This window comes from Mustela nigripes, chromosome 10 (assembly GCF_022355385.1).
Source record: "Mustela nigripes isolate SB6536 chromosome 10, MUSNIG.SB6536, whole genome shotgun sequence".
In the NCBI taxonomy this organism is placed as follows: Eukaryota; Metazoa; Chordata; class Mammalia; order Carnivora; family Mustelidae; genus Mustela; species Mustela nigripes.
The window spans coordinates 36627399-36648749 of record NC_081566.1 but is presented as its reverse complement, the minus strand read 5'-3'; the positions used below and the strand labels follow the sequence as shown (position 1 = coordinate 36648749).

Here is a 21351-nt window from a genome sequence, read left to right as displayed (position 1 = left end):
GAGTAGATTCCTAGCTTATCTTCTGTGCACAAAGCCAAAAAGCCTCCTTCCTAGCAAAAGGTTAATAAAACTTGTCCTAAGCAATTAATTGAATTTCTAGGGAAAAAACAAACTAACTACCTACCTAAACCAGAACTACATGGATAAGGGACAAAAAAGGTCTTGCAACTTGAAAGAAAAATTTAATAAACAAATCAATAATTCCTGGAAGAAGAAGGAAGATAATCTTACAAAACCTATCTTACTCATTTTTTATTTATTTCTCCTATTTTGTAGTGACTTAACTTGTTTTTCTGGATTCCACCCTTGGGCTCTCCTTAGGGCCCAGCAATTTAGCCCAGTGAGACCATTTTGAAACAAACACCCATGTTTAGAACTCACCGTTGACACAACAACCTGAGTTTTGTGGTGATTTCTAAAAGGATAAATAGATCCACCACTTTCCAGATTTCACAGAAGCCACCGAACTTGAAGCAGGCTGCCATGACCAGCCAGTCGCAGGGGATCCACCAGCTCCTTCAGGCAGAAAAAAGAGCCAAGGACAAGCTAGAGGAAGCCAAGAAGAGTAAGTCTCCATTCTTTCTGACGTATGAGAAATTTGTTACAAAATGGATGAGGTGGGGGCAGTGAAATAATATGCACCTTTAGCAGCAGGCAGACTCTGGTTCAAACTCTGGCTCCACTATAATCCCTCAGAATCCTTTGGCCAATTCATTGAAACTACCCAATCATATTTCCCTATGGCCATAGCGGGAACAAAATCCTCTAACTCAGAGCCTTTGGAGAGATCATGTGTTAAATGAAATGATAATGGACATTGAAATTACAGGAAGACATGACCTTAAGTCTTGTCTCTGCAACTTCCTTAATGTTGTCACGCCTCAGTTTCTCAATATTGTGAAATGATTAAGAGATAGACAACTTCCAAAATGAATCTACTTACTAGTGAGAGAACTTGAGCAAGTTACTTACCCTTCGTACACATCGATTTTTGTTTCTGTAAAATTGTGATAACAGTTAATAGCTCTTTCTCATCCCTTTAATAATATTTTCATTTTATTCTCATTTTCTAACTTTCTTTTTACTTAGCCATACATCTATATATTAGCACAGAATGTTCTCAGTAAAAGTCAACCCCCTTTTTACTCCCTTTGATATTCACCACAACTATGTGAATGAGATGTTACTATTATTTCCATTTTATGTGTGTAGAGACTCAAGTTCATTGTTTGCCAGAGTTCATATTTTAAAAATAGAAAACACACACAGGCACCACACTTAATCCTTATCTTATTTACTACTCCTCGCAAAAACTCTTACTGCAAAGACAAAAGGTGACGCTTAGATAAATTATGCAGCTTGCCCAAGGTCACACAGAGGGTAAAGGTTATAGACAAGATTTGGACAGAGTCTGATTTCCAAGCAAAGATCTTAACTGTACTACACAACATTTATATAATTTTTATTATGAATAAACTAACATATTGTAGATTAACAACTCAAATTCAGGTTCCCTGGGGCAAGACATATGTTTTCTCCACTATCTTGTTTCATATCACATCATTACTTAATCTATAACAATTTGTGTCATTTACCGTCTTCTTAATATATGTCTTGCATCTGCAATTCAATTCAAAGTTCAACAAGACAGGAGCCATGTTTTTAAAATGTTGCTTATATGATTCTTTGGATGACTATAGTGACAGGAATAGAGTAGGTAGTGACAAAAGTTTGTTGAAATAGATCGAATGAGACATGTGAACAGTACATTATAATGCAATAGAGGAAGCCAGGAATGAAGCAGCATTCAATCCACGGTCTATTTTTGACCACAGGTAAAATCATGTTTATTTCCTAAGTTATTTCCTGAGCAGTCAGCAATGTAGATACCAACAACAGCAAAAGGAAGACTCCATGTGGAAGGAACTAGAAGAGAAAAAGAAAAAGAAATTAAGACAAACTTTATCTACTTTTCCATTTCTTTATCTGCAACAAACCATGCAAATGACTGCAAAATGGTATGAATGTAATTTGATAGAAAACAAAGCAGTCTTGGACCTGCTAGTTAAAGCGGTATAGATAACGTCTTTATCTTTCATTCAAATTTCTTTAACGACATTTAAAACTTCCAGAACAGAAGTTCAACTTATTTTAAGATGTTTTAATTATATTACCTTTGCTTCCTTATTATGGAAGTAACATAATTACAATATTGGGCACATTAATCAATATTATCGTACGATCCAGATGGTTTTTACCGATATTATGTCTTTTCTCAAAGCCGTTAGAGAAGAAAGGATTTGTGAATCATGCAAGTTGTTTGGAAGAGAGAACCCTCAAAACTATCTAGACTCAGATTTATATTTCTGTGTGTGTCATTTAACATCTCTGAGTTTCGCTTTTCTTTTTTTAATAGAAATAGAAGATATATATGATATATATAAATATCAGATATAAATAAAATATAAATAAATATATATTTATTTATATTTGCATATATAAATATAAATAAAATAAAAGCTATATGTATATCAGATATATATATATGTATGTATATATATATATGTATATATATATCAAACTTGTTTTCCTTTCCACTAGTGAATATGCTGTCCTTGGACAATTTTTCCTCAGAAGTCAGTATTGGTCAGTGTTAGACTATGTATTGTCTTATTTTTATACAGAACATTCATTTTTTTGCCAGTAACTTAAATCCCTTGTGTACTTTGTCCCTTGGTCTTCAGTCATAAATATTCAAGCAAATATTCAATTAGTCAAAGTAAATACCCAGGCCTTAAAAACATTTTGGAAAATATTTTTATAAATGTTATTTCCACAACCAACATCTACCCTTGGTTTTACAGAGAAGGTCGGTCTGTCCCCTTTGCCACAGAAAGCACACAGGCTTTGAGAACAGTTTTCACCAGCTAGAAGCTGTTTTCTTACACAGCTATCAGCAGGTAGCAGTTGGTGGCTACAACTTCAATTACTGTACCCATCATACTTACTTCTTAAGCATTCTGCAGCGAAATAAAATACTACTTTTTTTGCCTGGTATTTTGTAACTCCTCTCATTTCACTAGTTTTATAAGTTATTTATTTATTTAATTTAGTAAGTATTTATTGAGTGCCTACTCTTTGCAGGCCACTTTGGTATAGACACTAATGAGTAGACCTAGACTCTTCCTTCAGCAATGTTCAAGAGATAAATGCATTAAACGAGCACAAAAAGGAGAAAGGAATAATAACATGAGAATACAGATAACCATCGTTTTTATAAATCTGCATATTTCACCTTTTTTTTCCCCATAAAGCAATTCATTTGAAAAATCTAACATATGAAGGCCGAACAGTTTCAGGTGGTGAACACCATCATGGGGAGTCTATGATCACTTTCTCTGTCTTAAATCTATTTATTTGAAAGCTTCTCAGAAATCTGCATATGTAGTCTCTGCTAGAGAGGACTCCTGAATATATATCTAAAAGAAAGAGAGGGAAAGAGAGAGGGAAGGACCTGGGGGTGGCAGGATGGGGGAGAAACCAACAATTCACATGTTTATCATTTGAGAAAAATGCAAGATTAATAAGGTGGTATATTTATATATCATGCCACAAAAATATTAATATATTCCATTAAATAGGACTGCCTCAGATCTCAGTGAAGTTGTTATCTAATACAATATAGGGTATAAATGTTTTGCCTTAAGGGTTATAGATAAAGGTTTATAGACCCGATATATCAGGCATTCTCCAGAAGGCTATAGATCTGTGGAAATGAAATACACAGGTTTCTACTCTCAAAACACTTGTCAGCCACACTGTGGCTGGGGTGGGGTGGGGAGACATTGTGAACAGACTTGAAAAGTTGGGATGTGAGGCAACAGAGTAGAAAAAGCATTGGCTTTTATGTTTCTGTGTATAAGTCATTTAGCATCTCTGAGATTTGCTCTTTTTTTAAAATAGAAATATAAGATATATATGATATATATAAATATCAAGGTTATACATATGGTCATGATGTTTTGAGGATCAGAACACTAAACATAGTGTAGAGTACAATCGAAAAAATCATTTTTATTTTTAAATAACATAATGTGCATATTCATATTTACTATAAGTTGTAAAAATAAAGGAATGGAATAAAAGAACAGGATAAACCAGTTTCATTTCTTTTTACAATTGCCTCCAGTTCTGGGTCAGCTTCTCCTCTAATGAAGGAGCCTTGAACTGCTTCTAGTAGGTGGCTGGTAAAACTCAAATATCTGTCTCTGTTCACTGATTACAGATAAGATTTGTTAGGATTTTTTAAAAGATTTTATTTATTTGTTTGAGAGAGAAAGAACAAGCAGGGAAGAGTGACATGGAGAGAGAGAAGCAGACTCCCTGCTTAGCAGGGAGTCTGACTTGGGGCTCCATCCCGGGACCCTGAGATAATGACCTGAGCCAAAGGCGGACACTTAACTGACTGAGCCACTGAGGTGCCCTAATCATATTTATTAGTTAAGACAAAAAAATCTTTTATGTGCAAAATAGTCTTGCTGTTTGGTTAAATTTAGATGGAATCACAATAGGTTGGCACTATTTTAAATTACCTTATTTGAAGTTAACACATTTTGCCTTAAAAATTGTTCACTTAAAACTTAAATTGTTCAATTAAAACTTAAAAGTGAGTATGTTGGTCCAAGACGAGTTACATTTTTATAGCTGAACGTCAGACCTGACCTGGAGCTCCAGGCGTGGGGAACTGAGCAGCTTCCAACAGAATTCGATTAGAAAGTCAAGATATCATCATCAATACGAGGAACAGAGACTTGTATTTCTCTGAAATACATGGCATTTTTACTTGTAATTACGACTTTTTTATGAGATCAGTATTTATTCCACTTACACCCATTGCAGACTTGGAAAACTCTACAGTTCTTATGAAATGCCCAAATGCACATGACTCCACATCACATAAAGAACGAATTCTTTCTGAAGGTGAACATAGCCGTTCTCACTAATAAACACTCAATCTGTCTACTTTGGCAGCTACTGAAAACAGTATTTGTGTTTAACTCAAAATTACAACTTGCATGACAGGATATAGATCAAAAGATGTGATAAACAATGTAAATGTTCAAATCTGAATTTGAGAAAAACTGAACAAGCAGGTGTATTTAAAATGTACTAAAATATTCTAAAAGCAATAGACAATCTTAATAAAAGTAAAGGACATACCCAGAATTTTCTACCAAGATAGAACACGGTCAGTGCTTGCTTCCTAGAGCTGCTAGGCCTGGTCGCAAATCCAGGCTTGCCTCCTACTAGCTGGGTGAGTTGGTCAGTTTACCTTCTTACCTCACTGTCACTCAGTTTCCTAGCCTCAGAATGGAGATAACAGTATCTGCCTCCTGGAGTTGTGATAATTCCCTGAGTTAATACCTATAAAAGACTTAAACCACCACGTGGCACATAGCAGGTGCTCAATAAATGTTAGCTATGGATTTTCTCCTACTACCTAGTAAAAAGATTCTATTGAATGGTACAGCAAAATAATAGAATCCTGCTGATCTGTTAAACATGGTCTTCTAGGAGGACCTCATTGAACTATTTGCAAATGCAAAATAAATTCCTAAGACAATATTTTGACCATCTACTTTGATAATACATCAGCTAATACAGTAATGCAGATTCGTTTTTGTGGGTGTATAGAATGCCAGCCAATATTTTTTAAATCAGGTAATTGCCTATTTGTTTCCAAATATGCAGATATTCCAAATTATTTAAACAAACACCTTGATTTGATTTAATAAATTCTTCTCTATGCATGTGAATGCTTTGGTTCATGAAGACATGAGTTTTAATAAACTAATAAAATAGAAGTTGCTGTATTAGAATTTCATGGCCTATCTTGGGGGTTTTGTGGGCCTGTAAATTTTTTCTCTTTCTTTACAGTCCACAGACTAATGGGATATTTGTAAGTATATTGGACTTTCATTTCTTCAAGTGGTCATATTAAAATAATACCCACACAACAGTTTCATCTAGTAATAGCATTTGATTATATCCAATCCAGGATCTACACAAACCATGTATGATTTTTTTTTAAATGAGGAAAATACAAGTACAAAGAATAGCAAAGGAAACACCAAGAAAGCACAGATATGAAATAAGAGGTTAGGGTCAGCAGGGAAACTCTATACCAGCCCCAAAAGAGTGGTTGCTTCATTGTTTCTCTGGTGACATTACTTTTTCCAATGTTTATGTCAGGTGAGCAAAATAATAACATTCTTTGAACCACGTTGGTATTATCATAATATTAACAAACCCGCAAACCCAGAAAAGCTGTTGTCATTTCTCTTCTCCATAGTATAACAGAATCAAAACAATTATTAGTCACAGATAGAAATCTCCAAACATTCCCAAAGTGTCCTTTGTTTTCCTACCAAGTCAAGGTAGGCTCTGTCCTGTTGATGCACATTATTGTCAGGTGGTTCATTCATTTGGATACCTACTCTTCCTACCATACTCCCTTATCTGGCTTTGCTTTCCAATGCTCAGCTGACATCATTGTTGTCTGGTTCTCACTGAGCCTTTGTATTGGTTTCCTACAGCTTCTGTAACAATTACCACATACAGGATGGCTTAAAACAATGGAAGTGTATTATCTCATAGTTCTGAAGGCCAGAAGTCCAAATGCAAGGTGCTGGCAGAGCTAGTCCCTTCTGGGGGCACTAAGGGGTAATCTGTCTCATGCCTCTGCCCTAGCCTCTGGGGACTGCCAGCAAGTCTTGGCATTCCTGGGTTTGCAGCTGCATCTTCCCAGTCTTTGCCTGTAATTCCAACCTTCTTCCTTAGGTGTCTTTTCTGTGCCTCTGTGTCTCTATGCCCAAATCTCCACTCCTATAAGGACACCAGTTATCAGCTGTAGGCCCCATCTTAAATCAGTGTGACCTCATCCAACTTGATTACATCTGCAAACACTTAATTTCTAAATAAGGTCACATTCAAGGTACCCAGGGTCAGGATTTAAACGTATCCTTTTGAAGGACACAGTTCAACTCACAATATCTTCTAATTGTCAAATCCACTTGACTATCTTGAGTCTTTTATCTTCTTTGTTCCCCTTTGTAAGTGAAAAACTCAGAGGTTTCCTGTATTCCTTGTGTTTACATTTTTTTATTCCATTTTCTCCTGAACCCATTTTTTTTCTTTTTTTATTTGAATGTAGTTAACATACCATGTTACATTAGTTTCAGATGCAGTTTAGTGATTCAGTATTTCTATATGTTATGCTGGGCTCACCACGAGTATAGCTACCATCTGTCACCATATAATGCTATTACAATATCATTGACTATATTCTTTATGCTGTGCCTTTTATTCTTGTGATGTATTCATTCCAGAACTGGAAGCCTGTATCTCCCATTTCCTCTTCACCCATTTTGCTCATCCACCCACCCCTTTTCCCTCTGGCAACCACCATTTTGTTCTCTCTACTTGTGGGTCTAAGTCTCCTTTTCGTTTATTTATTCATTTGTGGGTTTTTTTTATATTCCACAGATGAATGAAATCATATGGTATTTGTCTTTCTCAGTCTTACTGATTTCACTTAGCATAATATCCTCTTTAATCAGACTTTTCTCCCTACAGTTCCACCAAAGCTCCCTTTGCCAAGACCACAAACATTGCTAACCCATTTTTTAATTAAATGTCTCAATCACAACTGGAACCCTCTTTTATCTTTGAAACTCTTCCTTCATCTGAATTTGGGACACCACTTTCACGGTTGGCTTCCTGTCATCTTTCTAGTCTCTAAAGTTGGGCTCCCAATTGGGACCTGTTTTTTCTCTATCTGGAGATACTTCCTATGTGATCCCATCTAATCCCATGGTTATAAACACCAGCTGTATGAATGATAATTCCTAAACTTGATACTTCCAGCCCTCATTGCTTCCTCACTCTCCAAAATTCATGTACACATCAGTTTTCTCACCTTTGTCACTAGATGTTTAATAGGCATCTCAGTTAAACTGCATTCTTGACCCTACTCCCAAAATAAAATGTTGGGTCACCATTGCCTTGTATCTCATGTTTATCCATTGACTCTGCCTTCAAAGTATACCTAACTTCTTACCAACTCTTCTGCTACTTCACTATTTCCAGCAATCATTAACACTTATCTGAACTATTGCAACAGATTTCAAACTGGTCTTCCTATTTCTCCCTTGCCCCTACAATCTATTCTCACCACACCAGCCAAAGAAATCCTTTAAAATTGTATATAGAATCACAGTACACCTTTGCTAAAAACCCTTCATGAATTCAGCATCTTAAGAAACAAAAGCTTTATCATGCCCCAGGAGCAGTTTGTGACCTGGTCCCACTACTACCTCTCTGATACCATCTCCTAACATTCATTCATCTCAATCATTTTGTTCTCAATCCATTTTGTCATTTTGAAATGATAGCATTTTTGTTGTTTCTTGAGCATGTCACATACCCAGGGTATTCACATCTATTGTTGCCTCTGCTAGGAATGCTCTTGCCCTTTAGATATTTGCATGGCTAATTGTCTTATTCCTTCAGGTCTCTATTCATTTATCACTTCATCCAAAAGATACTACTTACCTAAATTAACACCCACCCTCTCTCTATCCAATAGGCTCTTTCTTCCTTCTTCTAGGTACTTACTATTTCTACCATATCATACACTACCTGTTTTCTATCTCCCCTTCACGTGTTCAGAATACAAGCTCCTTGAGAATAGAAAGTTTGTCTGCTTATGGTTTTCACTGCTGTATTTATAGATCTAGAAACAGTGTGCAGCACATAGAAGATGTTTGATAACATTGGTTATTTAAATGTCTCTTTTTTCCGTTCTCTGTAGCATTTGACACTGTGGCCACATCCTTCTTGAATGTTCGTTTGGTTTCCCCTACTTGTCTGGCCACTAATTCTCAGGCTCTTCCTGAGGGTCCTCTTCCTTTTCTCATATATGGAATGGTGGCATCCACCCAGATTAAGACCTTGGTTCTCTTTTCTCTTCATTCTGTACATACTCCTTTGGTTGCAGTCCAAATCTCATTGCTATGACAAGCACCCACACAATCCCAGATAACTGACATACAGATCTTTGTCTCCATTTCAAAACTTGCTTCTGGATCCAAACTTGTCTGTCCAGATGCCCTCAATACCTCCACTTGGATGTCCTTAGGGAAGCCTAGTAACAGCCTGAGGACTGTTCCTCAGACTCACATTGTATTTCTTGTCTTTGTTCCTAATAAAAGGTCCCCAGAAACTGGACTGATTTTCCTAATAATGATTAAAAAAGTCAAATAGCTGTTCTTTGTCAAACATTTTATTTATATTTTTTCCTAATACATATAATGATTCATTCCAGTAGATTGTTAAATCTGTTTTATAGATGAGAAAACTCAGGCTCAGGCACACGAACTTGCTCAAGTTTGCAAGGCTTCTAATATCTTATTTTAGTTGTGCTTAGTGTATAATTTCAGTTCTCTTCTGAAATTATAAATGAAATCTCATCTTCCTCATCACAAAACGATTCCAGGATCAATTTAACCATCCAGTCAACAGAACAGCGTTTTCTGTGTCTCAAAGGCTCATTGCATTTGGGATACTCAATTCACTTGGCGTCTCCTGACCACAAACCCAGGAAGAGTCCATCCCTGAGCATTGGCTGCCCTCCACACTCCCACATACAGCTGAGTTTTAATCTGCCCAAATTGATTTTTTCATTCTTTTCCCACAAATCCCCTGGAACTCAAACATCTTTCCCTCTCTTTCCTTCCCACAAAATCTCCTATAAAATATCTCAATAAGAGCATGTTGAATGTAAGACATATTTGCATGACAAGCCACATGTTTAGAAATGAATGGGGTTATTAAGGTGCAGGTGTTTACAAAGAATGTCCGAAAGTATCTTAGAAAGGGACACGGTGCCTTGTTCTAATCTCCGAAGTGAACTATTTGTCCCCATTTATGTCCTGTCTAAAAAAGTCCATTCAGCTCAATCATTCCCTCCTCAGAAGTTCTTCTCCGATGTCCCTTGGCAGCCTGCTCTGACCCACACTCTATGTATCTGTGTTCTGTTGTTTGTATTTTTGGCTTACTTTAATAACATAAGACATTACATCACTATTGGGGTGAATGGCAAGCACAAATTTTCTAGAACTTAAGTATACTAACATCCATAAATTTGAGGGTTTTTAACGGCCATGGAAAAAACAGAATCAAAATATATGTTCCATTTTTCATAATTTATTATATGTATTCTTCACAATTTTATGTATTTTATATTTTCCTCTTGGATGCCGGTATATCATGCACACATTTCCAAATTACACTGTATTTATGCCAGCTGGAGGCAAGGATCATATCATATGCATTTCTCTATACTCTGTGTGTAGCCGTATGCAGAACATATAGCAGGAGTTTGATAAACACTGAGCAAATAATGGATGGACAAATCAAAACCATCCCTTCCTGGACCACTCTGGAGCTTAGTAGTATTTAAAATCTGCTTTAGTTGTATTTAAAATCATTGTGCGTAAGGTAATCACATTTTCTAAACCAAACATTAGACCATTTGGTCTCATAAAATTTTGGGACCAAACATTTGATTGTCCTATTTAAAATCTGGGCTGTCCCATAAGGTCACCCCTATGTTTGGTACAGAAAGTATTAAGAAATAAGAATATAAACCTAAATGCCACTTGAGTCACAGCAGCCATATGTTTAATGCTTAAGAAGAAAGAGGTATAATATTAAAATTTGGAAATCTTCATACCGAGACAGAGAAGCAACCCAGAGGTTGATTAAGAGTTGATTTGATGCATGCATTTTGCTTCACCTTGAGTGAAACAGCAGGCTTTAGGCTCCAGTTTCTTCCACTGGATTAAATCAGGTGTAGCATATGTAGGCTCTCACACAGCGGCTACTGCTGAGTCTGTCCAGAAAATGGCTGTGCCAGCAGCGATTTCCCTGTGGCTCTCCTATTTAATTGAATGAGAACCAGCAGGTGACTGGTGCCATCACGGGGGAATCACAGACACACTCTGAGCATGTCACTGTGTGATGGAGCTAATACACAGCCTTCTAAGTGGGGCACTGGATTCTGTTCAGAGAAGGCGCACACACAGAGGTTTTCCTATTATTATTATCATTATTTTAATGTACTAGAGTTGTGACTTTGAAACCAATATTCTTACATCTTATGTAATTAACATGGAAAGTAGTGATGTCTCATATAATTTATAAAGTGATTATGTATCTTCCAACCCATTATTACTAAGAAATGTTAATACACCTTATGTATATTTCTGTCCTAATGTTAATGACAAGCAGTGATAAGAAAGGGAACTGGGGATCAAGGAAGAGTTTCCCTCCCAACATATTGTGTATTTGTTCTGTGAATATTACGTGTTTGGTTGCTACAAAATAGTTAGAAATGTGGAGAATGAAGGCATCTGTATATATAAAATGATAGTGAGTATTCATTCAGTAGGAAAAAGATAAGCATTGCTGTTAATGTTCCATTAAGCCTCAAACATCAGAAGAGCACTAATTTTCACCATACCTTGGATTTTTTAGGGAGTAAAGGCAAAGCTAACTATCTGATCTGAATGAGGTTTCCTCGGTACTATTCAAGGACAAGAGGCATTAAAAGAGACCCATGTCAATTTATAACTCAGTGAATCTATCTTCATAGAATAAATGGAATATATAGACAGCAACTAGCAAAGCAACTCGTGTTTAGCAGGGAGAAAAATTTAGAAACCATTTGCACTCAAATGTTACAAAGATGTATAAAAATAAAGTCATATAAAAACATGTATGTGGATGACAGAAGTATATGTTAAGATTTTCTTTTCTGCTGCTTAATGAGAACACACTTATTTAGTTCGAAGTCCACACAAAATAACAGTTGACAAAAATTATAAACAAAAGCTTGAGACATTATCAGAGAATGTTAAATAAGCAAAAGAATGGAGGCATTTAAGTGAAATTAGAAGACAAGAGATTCAGATAAAAAAAATGTTAATACAGTTCAGTTTCTTTAAAGTTTTAATGATCACAAAGCATTAAGACCTAACCCCCTGAAGGTGGTAGGTGCTGGGGGCACAGTAACAATTCATATTAGCCTGTAAGCCCCCAAATTTACTCTGGTTGTCAAAAAAAGTCATGTGCTTAGTTAATGATCCCCACAGCATTGTGTTTGTCTGAAACTTTCATCTCCCTTGCTGTCTGCTGGCTTAAGGCTTACACCTTTGCTCTTAATAAAAGAAAAGAGAGCTATTTAACTAAATCTCCTAACCATTAAAAACAATTGGTTTTACGGGCACTTTCAAGTCCCCCTCAGAGAAAGCTACTACAAAAAAAAAAAAAAAAAAAAAAAAAAACAAAAAAAAAAAACACCACTTTGATGTGCTGTGGGGCTTAATCAGACATTCTAGAGTCAACAAATGCTAAGAAAAAAAATCTCAATAAAATGCTTTAAAAAATTGTAAGTCAGTTTGATAGAGTCTGAGTTGCATGTTTGTAGTGCTTTTGGAGATCTGCCAGTGCTAAATAGGATCCAGTTGGTGGGGACTGAAGGATTCCTGGCAGCAAATCAGGACAGAAAATCTGACCAAATAATGTCTTTCCGAATAGCTGACAGCTAAAATCTGTTCTCTGGCTGTTACTGCTGTGAGTAAATGGGCAGATATTTTATTTAAACACATAAGTGTGAAAGAAAGTTGTCATTTCCATATTCTGGAAAGTCCAATTGGAAAAAACAAGGTATTTTTCAATATTGTTTTTTAATGAAGCTTGCCAGTTTTAGGAAAATTTATCAAGAAAATAAGGTAGACTTCACCTATTTTTTCTTCTTAGAAATCAAGTTTGAAATTCCATGTCTATTTAAAACAAAACAAAAAAACCATTCCTTCTATCCCATTGTCCATATTCAGGAAAAGAGAAGCGACTGAAGCAAGCTAAAGAAGAAGCTATGGCAGAAATTGACCAGTACAGAATGCAGAGAGATAAGGAGTTCAGACTGAAGCAATCTAAGGTAAACAAAGTCAATACAACTTCTTTTTAATGCGGCATAGATTATAATATATTAATATTCAAGAGGTATAATTCAGAATATCAAGGGGGGAAATACACTGGATTGAGCAGATGCAGTTCAACTAGCTTGAACATCAAACTAAATCTTACGCATTCTAGAATTACTGATTTTACACTTTCACTTTCAAGGCTTTTTGATTTGACATAGAAAGTGTCAATCAGTAGTTAATATCTATTATGTTGCCCATTAAAAACTGTATTTTCAAATATTCAAATTGAAGGACCTGGTTGAGTATTATTTCTTCTACAGATTATTGACTAACACATTTTATTAAGAAAAACACTTCACAAAATGTATTTTTTTGTCTATCAACATTCACCACTACAATCAATAAAAAGAGTTGTACATCATTACAGAATGAGTTTGTTAAGCCACATCTACTTTGGTGAATTCAAGATTTACAAATGACCAAAGTAGATACTGTTACATATTGCTGAAAAGTCTCCTGGTATTTTTATTATTATTATTATTTCCTCTTTAACAGTCTGGCTTCATTCAACAAATCTTTCATGAAAATATTTTTAAAAGGATTTTTCCTCTACTAACATTTTCCAAATATCTACAGTTTAGAGTAAAAAAAATAAATAAATAAGCACATGATATTTTCAGAACCAACATTCTCCCTTCTGTGTCGCAACATGGAGTAAAAAAAATTATTAAATTCCATGTGTTACAAACTAAAGTTCGTATGATATGGGGGTTTTTTTCTTTAGTAGGAACATAAATAAAGGCTGACACTGCAAGATGAACTACAAGCACTTTGGAAATCCCCTCATTTACAACTTTTATTTTAGTGGGAATGGATGTGAGACTCATTCATAGAGGATCAGGTAAATTGAATCCCACGGTAGGAAAAACTTTTCCAGTGACCTCTTTCTTTTTTCTTTTTTCTCAGTATTTTTTTTTTTTTTGGAGATTTTATTTATTTATTTATTTATTTATTTGACATAGAGAGAGAGAGAGAGTATGAGCACAGGAGGGGCAAAGGGAGAGGGAGAAGCCAACACCCTGCTGAGCAGGGAGCCCATTTGGGTCTCTATCCCAGGACCCTGGGATCATAACCTGAGCCAAAAGCAGAAGCTTAACCAACTGAGCCACCCAGGTGCCACAGTGAGCTCTTTCTTAACATAAAAAGTCCTTCCTAGAATAAAGTGGACCATCAGCTAAAATAAGTTCTTCTTATCAATATTTTTAAAAAGGCATCATAAAATCCAAAGTCTATACATGTGTATAGAACCCTCCGTGATTGGCCCTTGGCTGTCTCTCTAACTTCTCAGTTCTGAAAATATCATGTCATTTTACTGTGAACCAGAGATATTTTTTAAATGATAGTGTAGGGAAAAGCATTTCTTTATGTTTTTATGAAAAATTCATTGAAAGAAGCCAGTCAATTGAAAAAGAAACCATAAGGAAATAGGAGAACCCTTTCCAGCAAGCAATGTGCAATAATATCTACTAGGGTCATTTGTAACATTTTCTATTACCTTTGTCTCTATTTGTTCAATTCTAGCCATAACTGCCTTCCCGTTCTTCCCCAGACTGAACATGCCCACGCCAATGGCACCTTTGCACATGCTTTATTTCCTCCTGGAATCATCTTCTTTCAGACATTTTCATCCTTCTTTGATCTCTGTTCATTTGTTAACTCCTCTTTCTGGTCACCTTATTTAAAATTGTGTCTCTCATCCAAAAAAGAAATTCCCCATTATAGTCATATCATGGATCATTACTAGATACATTGTAAATTTACGTTTTTAATTGCCTGTCTTTTCTTCTGAACTATAACACCAAAATGGCAGGTTCTATGTTATGTTCTCTGTTACTTTCCCCAGTGATAAAATAGCGTCTGCTCCATTTATTGAGTGTAAACACACAATAAATATTCACTGGAAGAATGGGTAACTAACATTTCTTCTGTGCCTTTATCTTTCCTGTTGAGTCCCATCATGACCCATGACATGTTGGGAGCTAAGATAATAGTCATCATTAATGCCAACCAGCATTTATTATTCCAGGCAGAATATTTCTGATGTACTTATTTCTATTTTTAAGTAATCACAAGACTGTAATTTTAGAAAGTAGTTGGGTTAAGTCTCTTGAAATATTATACCTCCAGAAAGATCTCCTAAGATGTAAATCTGGTTCAGGGTATTTGTTCTCTGCTTTGGAAAACAATTAAAACTCCTCATTGCTGTCATAATTAGAGCTCTAGGCCAATTTTCCAGCTAGTTGATCAAAAGCTCACTCATATAGAAAGGTTAACAGGTTTAGGCCTCCACTACTTCAAGCATATTGTAAAACCATTAGCACAAGATATTCTTTCCTTGGCATGACCTCCATATGTCAGACATATTGTTATTCCAGTTAAATCTCATCATCATTAACCCAGGGCAAGTAAGAGGTCTGGGAGGAGACCCAAGAAGCCAGTTTCCTGCCTGCTGTGGGTGAGACACCTCGATGTCACTTTTTTTAGTTACTCTTTTAGCTCTTGTTAATGTATGTGTTGTTTCAATTCCCCTGATGTATCAACAGAAGCAGGTATCCCAGTGTGGGTTGTTTATCAACAAATATTGTTTCATTAAAGATTTATTTATCCCTTGCTTGGCATTGCTACCGGATATAATTTCTTCTCCAAAAGAAGATATTACATGGCTAAAAGGAAATCTGGAAATCATGGCAAACATGAAATCTCTTATTAATGCCAAGTAGAAGTTAGATGGCCCATGAATCTAAACAGAAGACGTGAAAACAGTTTCCTGGGGCATATTGAAGACTTTTGTATCTTTCATCTTTCCTCCTGAATTCATTTTGTTTTCTTAAAACAACCGTAGATTGAGAATGCAAAACTGTGTTTTGCGTATGATAGCGGGACCCAAAAACCTCTGCTTTCTCCTTTAAAAAGAAAAAAAAAGTTTTATTTATTCTATTTGAGAGAGAGAGTGAGCATGTGAGTCGGGTGAGGGGAAGAAGGAAAGAATCTCCAATCAGACTCTCCTCGGAGTGCAGAGAGCGACACAGGGGCTCAATCCCACAACTCACGAGATCATGACCTGAGCTGAAACCAAGAGTCAGATGTTTGACCAACTGAGTCACCCAGGCACACCTCTCTGTTTTCTCTCAAACAGGAACATTTGAACAATTTATAAGTAAACATACTGAATGCTGAAAGATTTCACAAACACCATCAGTCATTTAGCTGTAATCTAATAAGCCTCAATCTCAATATTGAAGTTTTGAAAATTAACAGGAAGAAGTCCTTAAAGGGAGTCCTTTGATGAAGTGTACCACCACATGCCACACTATTATCAACTTTTAATTTATATAGTGTCCTAAACATTCAGATAGCAGACTTCTGCCAACAAGAGCAGCAGAGTGCAGGTAATAAGTTCTCTATAATGTGTTCTCTGTAATACGTTCTCTGATTATTCTATTCAGTTAAAGAAATATGCACTGAGCATCTACTATGCTCTAAGCAGTGTTAGAGACACTTACAGTACATCAGTGGACAAGGCAATTGATCTTTTGTGGAGCTTATATTCATTCCTTTACTCTACTGGATGGTTTAAATCCACACTGTCTGCATATATAAAGGTATGGAATTCTTCCTGAGGAAGGCCATTTAAAATAGTATATGGTACCAGAGGAGAGGTGGGTGAGTGAAGGGTGTTAAGTGTACATTTATCTTAATGAGCACTGAGTAATATATAGAATTGTTGAATCACTGTATTGTACACCTGAAACTAATATAACTATAGTTAACTAATATTAACTATACTGGAATTAAAATTTAAAATAAAGTAAAAAAAATAATAAAACAGTATATGGTTGGTTACTGGTAGAACAATTCAATATAGAACTATAGAAATTCAAATTACTGAACATCAAATAAACTCAAAATAATATTATATTTATTCAGGATGAGGCATGGACTATGGGCTACTTTTTAAGAGCATTCCAATGTTTCCGAAAGTATAAAATGGATTAAAAAGCACGAGAGGAGCGCCTGGGTGGCTCAGGGGTTAAAGCCTCTGCCTTCAGCTCAGGTCATGATCCCAGGGTCCTGGGATCAAGCCCTGTATCAGGCTCTCTGCTCAGCAGGGAACCTGCTTCCCTTCCTCTCTCTCTGCCTGCCTCTCTGCCTACTTGTGATCTCTGTCTGTCAAATAAATAAATAAAATCTTTAAAAAAATAAATAAATAAATAAATAAATAAATAAAAAGCACGAGAAACATAATCAGTGAAAATTCATAAAAATCACCGACATTGGGGCACCTGGGTGGCTCAGTGGGTTAAAGCCTCTGCCTTCAGCTCAGGTCAGGATCCCAGGGTCCTGCTCAGCGGGGAGCCTGCTTCCTCCTCTCTCTCTGCCTGCCTCTCTGCCTACTTGTGATCTGTCTGTCAAATAAATAAATAAAAATCTTAAAAAAAAAATCACCAACATTTACTGCTCAGTTGCTCAGGGGTAAGCTCCTTGCTATGTACCATCTATACTATAATCCTTTCAGAAAATCATTGTGTTGTCTTAGAAAGGCACATGAAGAATACAACTAATAGTAGTAGCTGCCATCTGTGCGCTAGTCTCGTACTGTCAAAAATGGTGGCCACTTCACCTATAGCTAAAAAAACGCTCATAATATAGCTAGTCCATGCGTGGAGGAGATGGGTGGTGTAACTGGGTGACGGGCACCAAGGAGGGCATGTGACGTCATGAGCACAGGGTGTTATATACAACTGATGAATCACTGAACTCTACCTCTGAAACTAATAATACACTGTATGTTAATTAATTGAATTTAAATAAAGTTAAATTAAATTTTTAAAAAATTTAGCTAGTCCCCATGAAGATGTTCTGTAAGTATAAAATATATACCAGATTACAAAACTTAGTATGAAAAACAATGCAATAATTTTATACTGATTATACATCAAAATAATAATGTAAAGAATACACTAGGTTAAATAAAATATGTCATTAAAATCAATTTTGTCTTTTTTAAGTTAAATTAAAATATTTTTAAAGATTTTATTTATTTATTTATTTGACAGAGATCACAAGTAGGCAGAGAGGCAGGCAGAGAGAGAGGAAGGGAAGCAGGCTCCCCATTGAGCAAAAAGCCTCATGCGAGGCTCGATCCCAGGACCCTGGGATCATGACCTGAGCCAAAGGCAGAGGCTTTAACCCACTGAGCCACCCAGGCGCCCTATTTAAATTAAATTTTTAATTAAAATTAAAAAGTCACCTTTATAATGTGACTCTGTAAAATTTAAAATTACTTCTATGGCTTGTTGGGACACCTGGTTGACTCAGTTGGTTAAGTGACTGACATGATTGTGGCTCAGGCCATGATCTCAGGGTCATGAGATGGAGCCCCACTGTGGACTCCCTACTCAGCAGGGAGTCTGCTTGAGCTTCTCTCTCTCCTTCTGTTCCTCCCCCCACTTTCGCACTCTCTCTCTCAAATAAATAATAAAATATTTTAAAAATTTACATATATGGCTTGCTTTGTGAGTCATGTTATGTTTCTATTGGACAATGCTGAAATAAAGAACCTAAATTGAAATGAACTTTTTCAAGGGCCTACAGAATAGTTCAGCGATCTAACCTAATAATAGCTGTTTTTAACACTGTTCCAAAAAAATAGATAATAATTTTATAATAGTTTGTCTTATACATTTTTCAACACTAAAGAAGTTGGATTTAAGACTTTTTTTTGAGTTTGGTAGACTCTCACGTAAGATAGTGGGTTTAGAAGGAAAAATAGATTTTGGTAAAATAATTTTGGTAAGTAGTTCTCCTCCATTTTTAGACTTCTTCCTAGCAAGGGAAATTCAGTCCATATGTCTCTGCTCCTTGTATTCTCACTTATCAAAATGTTATTTTATAAAAGTTATTTGATGTCTTAGAAGCTAGTTTTCCTTAAGTGATTTTCTTTGAACTGGGAAGCCTTTATTGCATGGAGTATAAACAGAAAAGAACTTGAAACTGATGGCCTCAGTTGCATTTGATTTCAAGAGTAGGACCTAGAAAGATAATTCGAATTCTAGAATTTAAAATAGTCTTAGGAGTCAATCATTAGCGTAGTCTCTTGGATTGAACTAAATGCATACCTTCTTTGTGTGTAAACACTCACAGAAGAGAAAAACAAACAAAAGCCAGCTGCGTCACCTTAACAATGCTGTTTAAGAAAGGCTGAGTTTACAAAGGAGTTAAATTAGGAGTTGACTGTTTGCTTAGCAAAGGATAACTTTACAAAGGGTTTCACTGCAGAATCCCTTTAAATTGGCAATTCCCCTGGTGAAATTTTATTTTGTTCAAATCTCTTGGAGATAATGGGAAATACTAGGAAACCCTGCCAATGAGAGAGCAACCAGAAAGATTTATTAAAGTGCATCTAAAAATATAATGTAACTAAATGGACACGTATATCTTTTTTTTTTTTTTAGATTTTATTTATTTATTTATCAGAAAGAGAGAGCGAGAGAGAGAGAGAGCACAAGCAGACAGAGAAGCAGGCAGAGGCAGAGAGAGAAGCAGGCTCTCCACTGAGCAAGGAGCCTGATGCGGGACTCGATCCCACGACCCTGGGATCATGACCTGAGCTGAAGGCAGCGGCTTCACCAACTGAGCCACCCAGGTGCTCCTGGACATATATATCTTAAGTTGAAATTCAATTTATATTAAAATTTTCAAAATTGTATCTGTTACCCAAAAAGCAATAACTATACATGCCAAATTATTGTACTGGGAATGTTGTAGCTATATCTTCCTGAAAAACCACAATCAGTATGTATTTTAAAAATTGGAAAACCAGTTATTTGCTCTTTAAAAATCAACAGAATGGGTGAAATCATGTCTTTTAACTTTATTTTCCAGATTTTTAATTCAGAAAAGTAAACCACAGGGAAGATACAGGAACTGAACTGAACCTATTGTAAATATTTGAAAAATGTAATACATGAAAAAACTTCTGAGTATAACGATTGTGAATGTGCCTTCAATTTGTACTGTGTGGAGACCAGCCTCAAAACAGAAGTAACTGACCATGGCTTTTCATTTTTTAGGAATGTTTGTCTGTCTCACTTATGGTAGTAGTGCTTGTATCCATTCTCTGAGAAAGTTCTGGAAAAATAACACGTAAGAGGTACACCATAGAACAAGCATTAATAAATAAACCAAAACAAGTTTAACTAGTAAAACAATTACACTTTAAAATGATACATAATGTGGTGAATTCTGTTTTATTTTGTCAGATAATGGGCTCTCAAAGTAATCTCTCAGAAGAAGTAGAAGAACAAACACAAGGGAAGATAAAAGAACTGAATGGAAGCTACAACAAATACATGGAAAATGTGTTGAAGCAGCTTTTGAACGCTGTTTGTGATGTGAAGCCAGAAATCCATGTAAACTACAGAGCCACCAACTAAATGGGCACCCCACTGTTCAATAAAAGCTATATGCATGCCACCTGGTTGCTTATGGTTATTAAGCTTATTAATGGGTTATATTTTATAATCCATGTATTATAATATAATGAATTATTATAATCCCTATGTAATATATAATCCATATGTTAAAATAGAATGGATTATATATTATAAAGCTTGTTAATTAATAAGCTTAATGTTTATTAGGAAACTTGAAATTAGTAAATCTCATATTTACTAGATATCTACAGATTCCAATGTGACATAATTCACAAAACAGCACTGAATTTAAAAACGAACAAACAAAAAGTTGTTATATCTTTCTTGGTAACAGGCATGACTTGTCATTCAATGTGGAGTAAATCAAACATGCAAAGTAACATATTTTTTGACACTTGGCAGGAAAACATGAACCTGGCCACTTTTTAGGGAATATGTGGTTTTTAAAAAGTGCTTCTTTTTAACAATTTACAAAATTTTTTCTTTGTTGTAGTTGTTAAAAGATCATTTTTAAAGGAAGATTTATATCTCATACAGGTATAAAATGAACATATGTCAAAGATTTTATTTAAGTCACTAATCAATGAGGAAACCAGTAAGATGTTACCACTAGTTCAAAGAATAGTAAGAATGTCATAGCTAGAGAAATGAGAGATAATAGATGATAGGTAGAGAGAGAGAGAGAGAGATGATAGAGAAAGAGAAATGGGTTGGTTGTGTAAACATCCTTTCTGCCTATCAGATATTCTTCTCTTTCAACTATTCTTTAAAAGAAAAAAAAAGATAATTAAATGAGATTCTCACAT

At 35.6% G+C, this 21351-nt stretch overlaps 1 protein-coding gene across 1 annotated transcript; it reads left to right on the top strand.

Annotated features, from left to right (window-relative positions):
- The first annotated feature begins 447 nt into the window (after nt 1-447).
- On the top strand, nt 448-20585 carry ATP6V1G3 (ATPase H+ transporting V1 subunit G3). Its single transcript, XM_059414073.1, has 3 exons — nt 448-565; nt 12960-13060; nt 20372-20585. The coding sequence occupies exons 1-3, from the start codon at nt 484-486 to the stop codon at nt 20543-20545; spliced, it is 357 nt and encodes a 118-aa protein (XP_059270056.1). The 5' UTR covers nt 448-483; the 3' UTR covers nt 20546-20585.
- Nucleotides 20586-21351: the final 766 nt, after the last annotated feature.

Coding starts and splice junctions, on each gene's coding strand:
- ATP6V1G3 (XM_059414073.1), top strand. CDS start 484: ATGACCAGCCAGTCGCAGGGGATCCACCAGCTCCTTCAGGCAGAAAAA. Junction 566..12,959: donor GCTAGAGGAAGCCAAGAAGA/GTAAGTCTCCAT, acceptor GTCCATATTCAG/GAAAAGAGAAGCGACTGAAG. Junction 13,061..20,371: donor TCAGACTGAAGCAATCTAAG/GTAAACAAAGTC, acceptor TTATTTTGTCAG/ATAATGGGCTCTCAAAGTAA.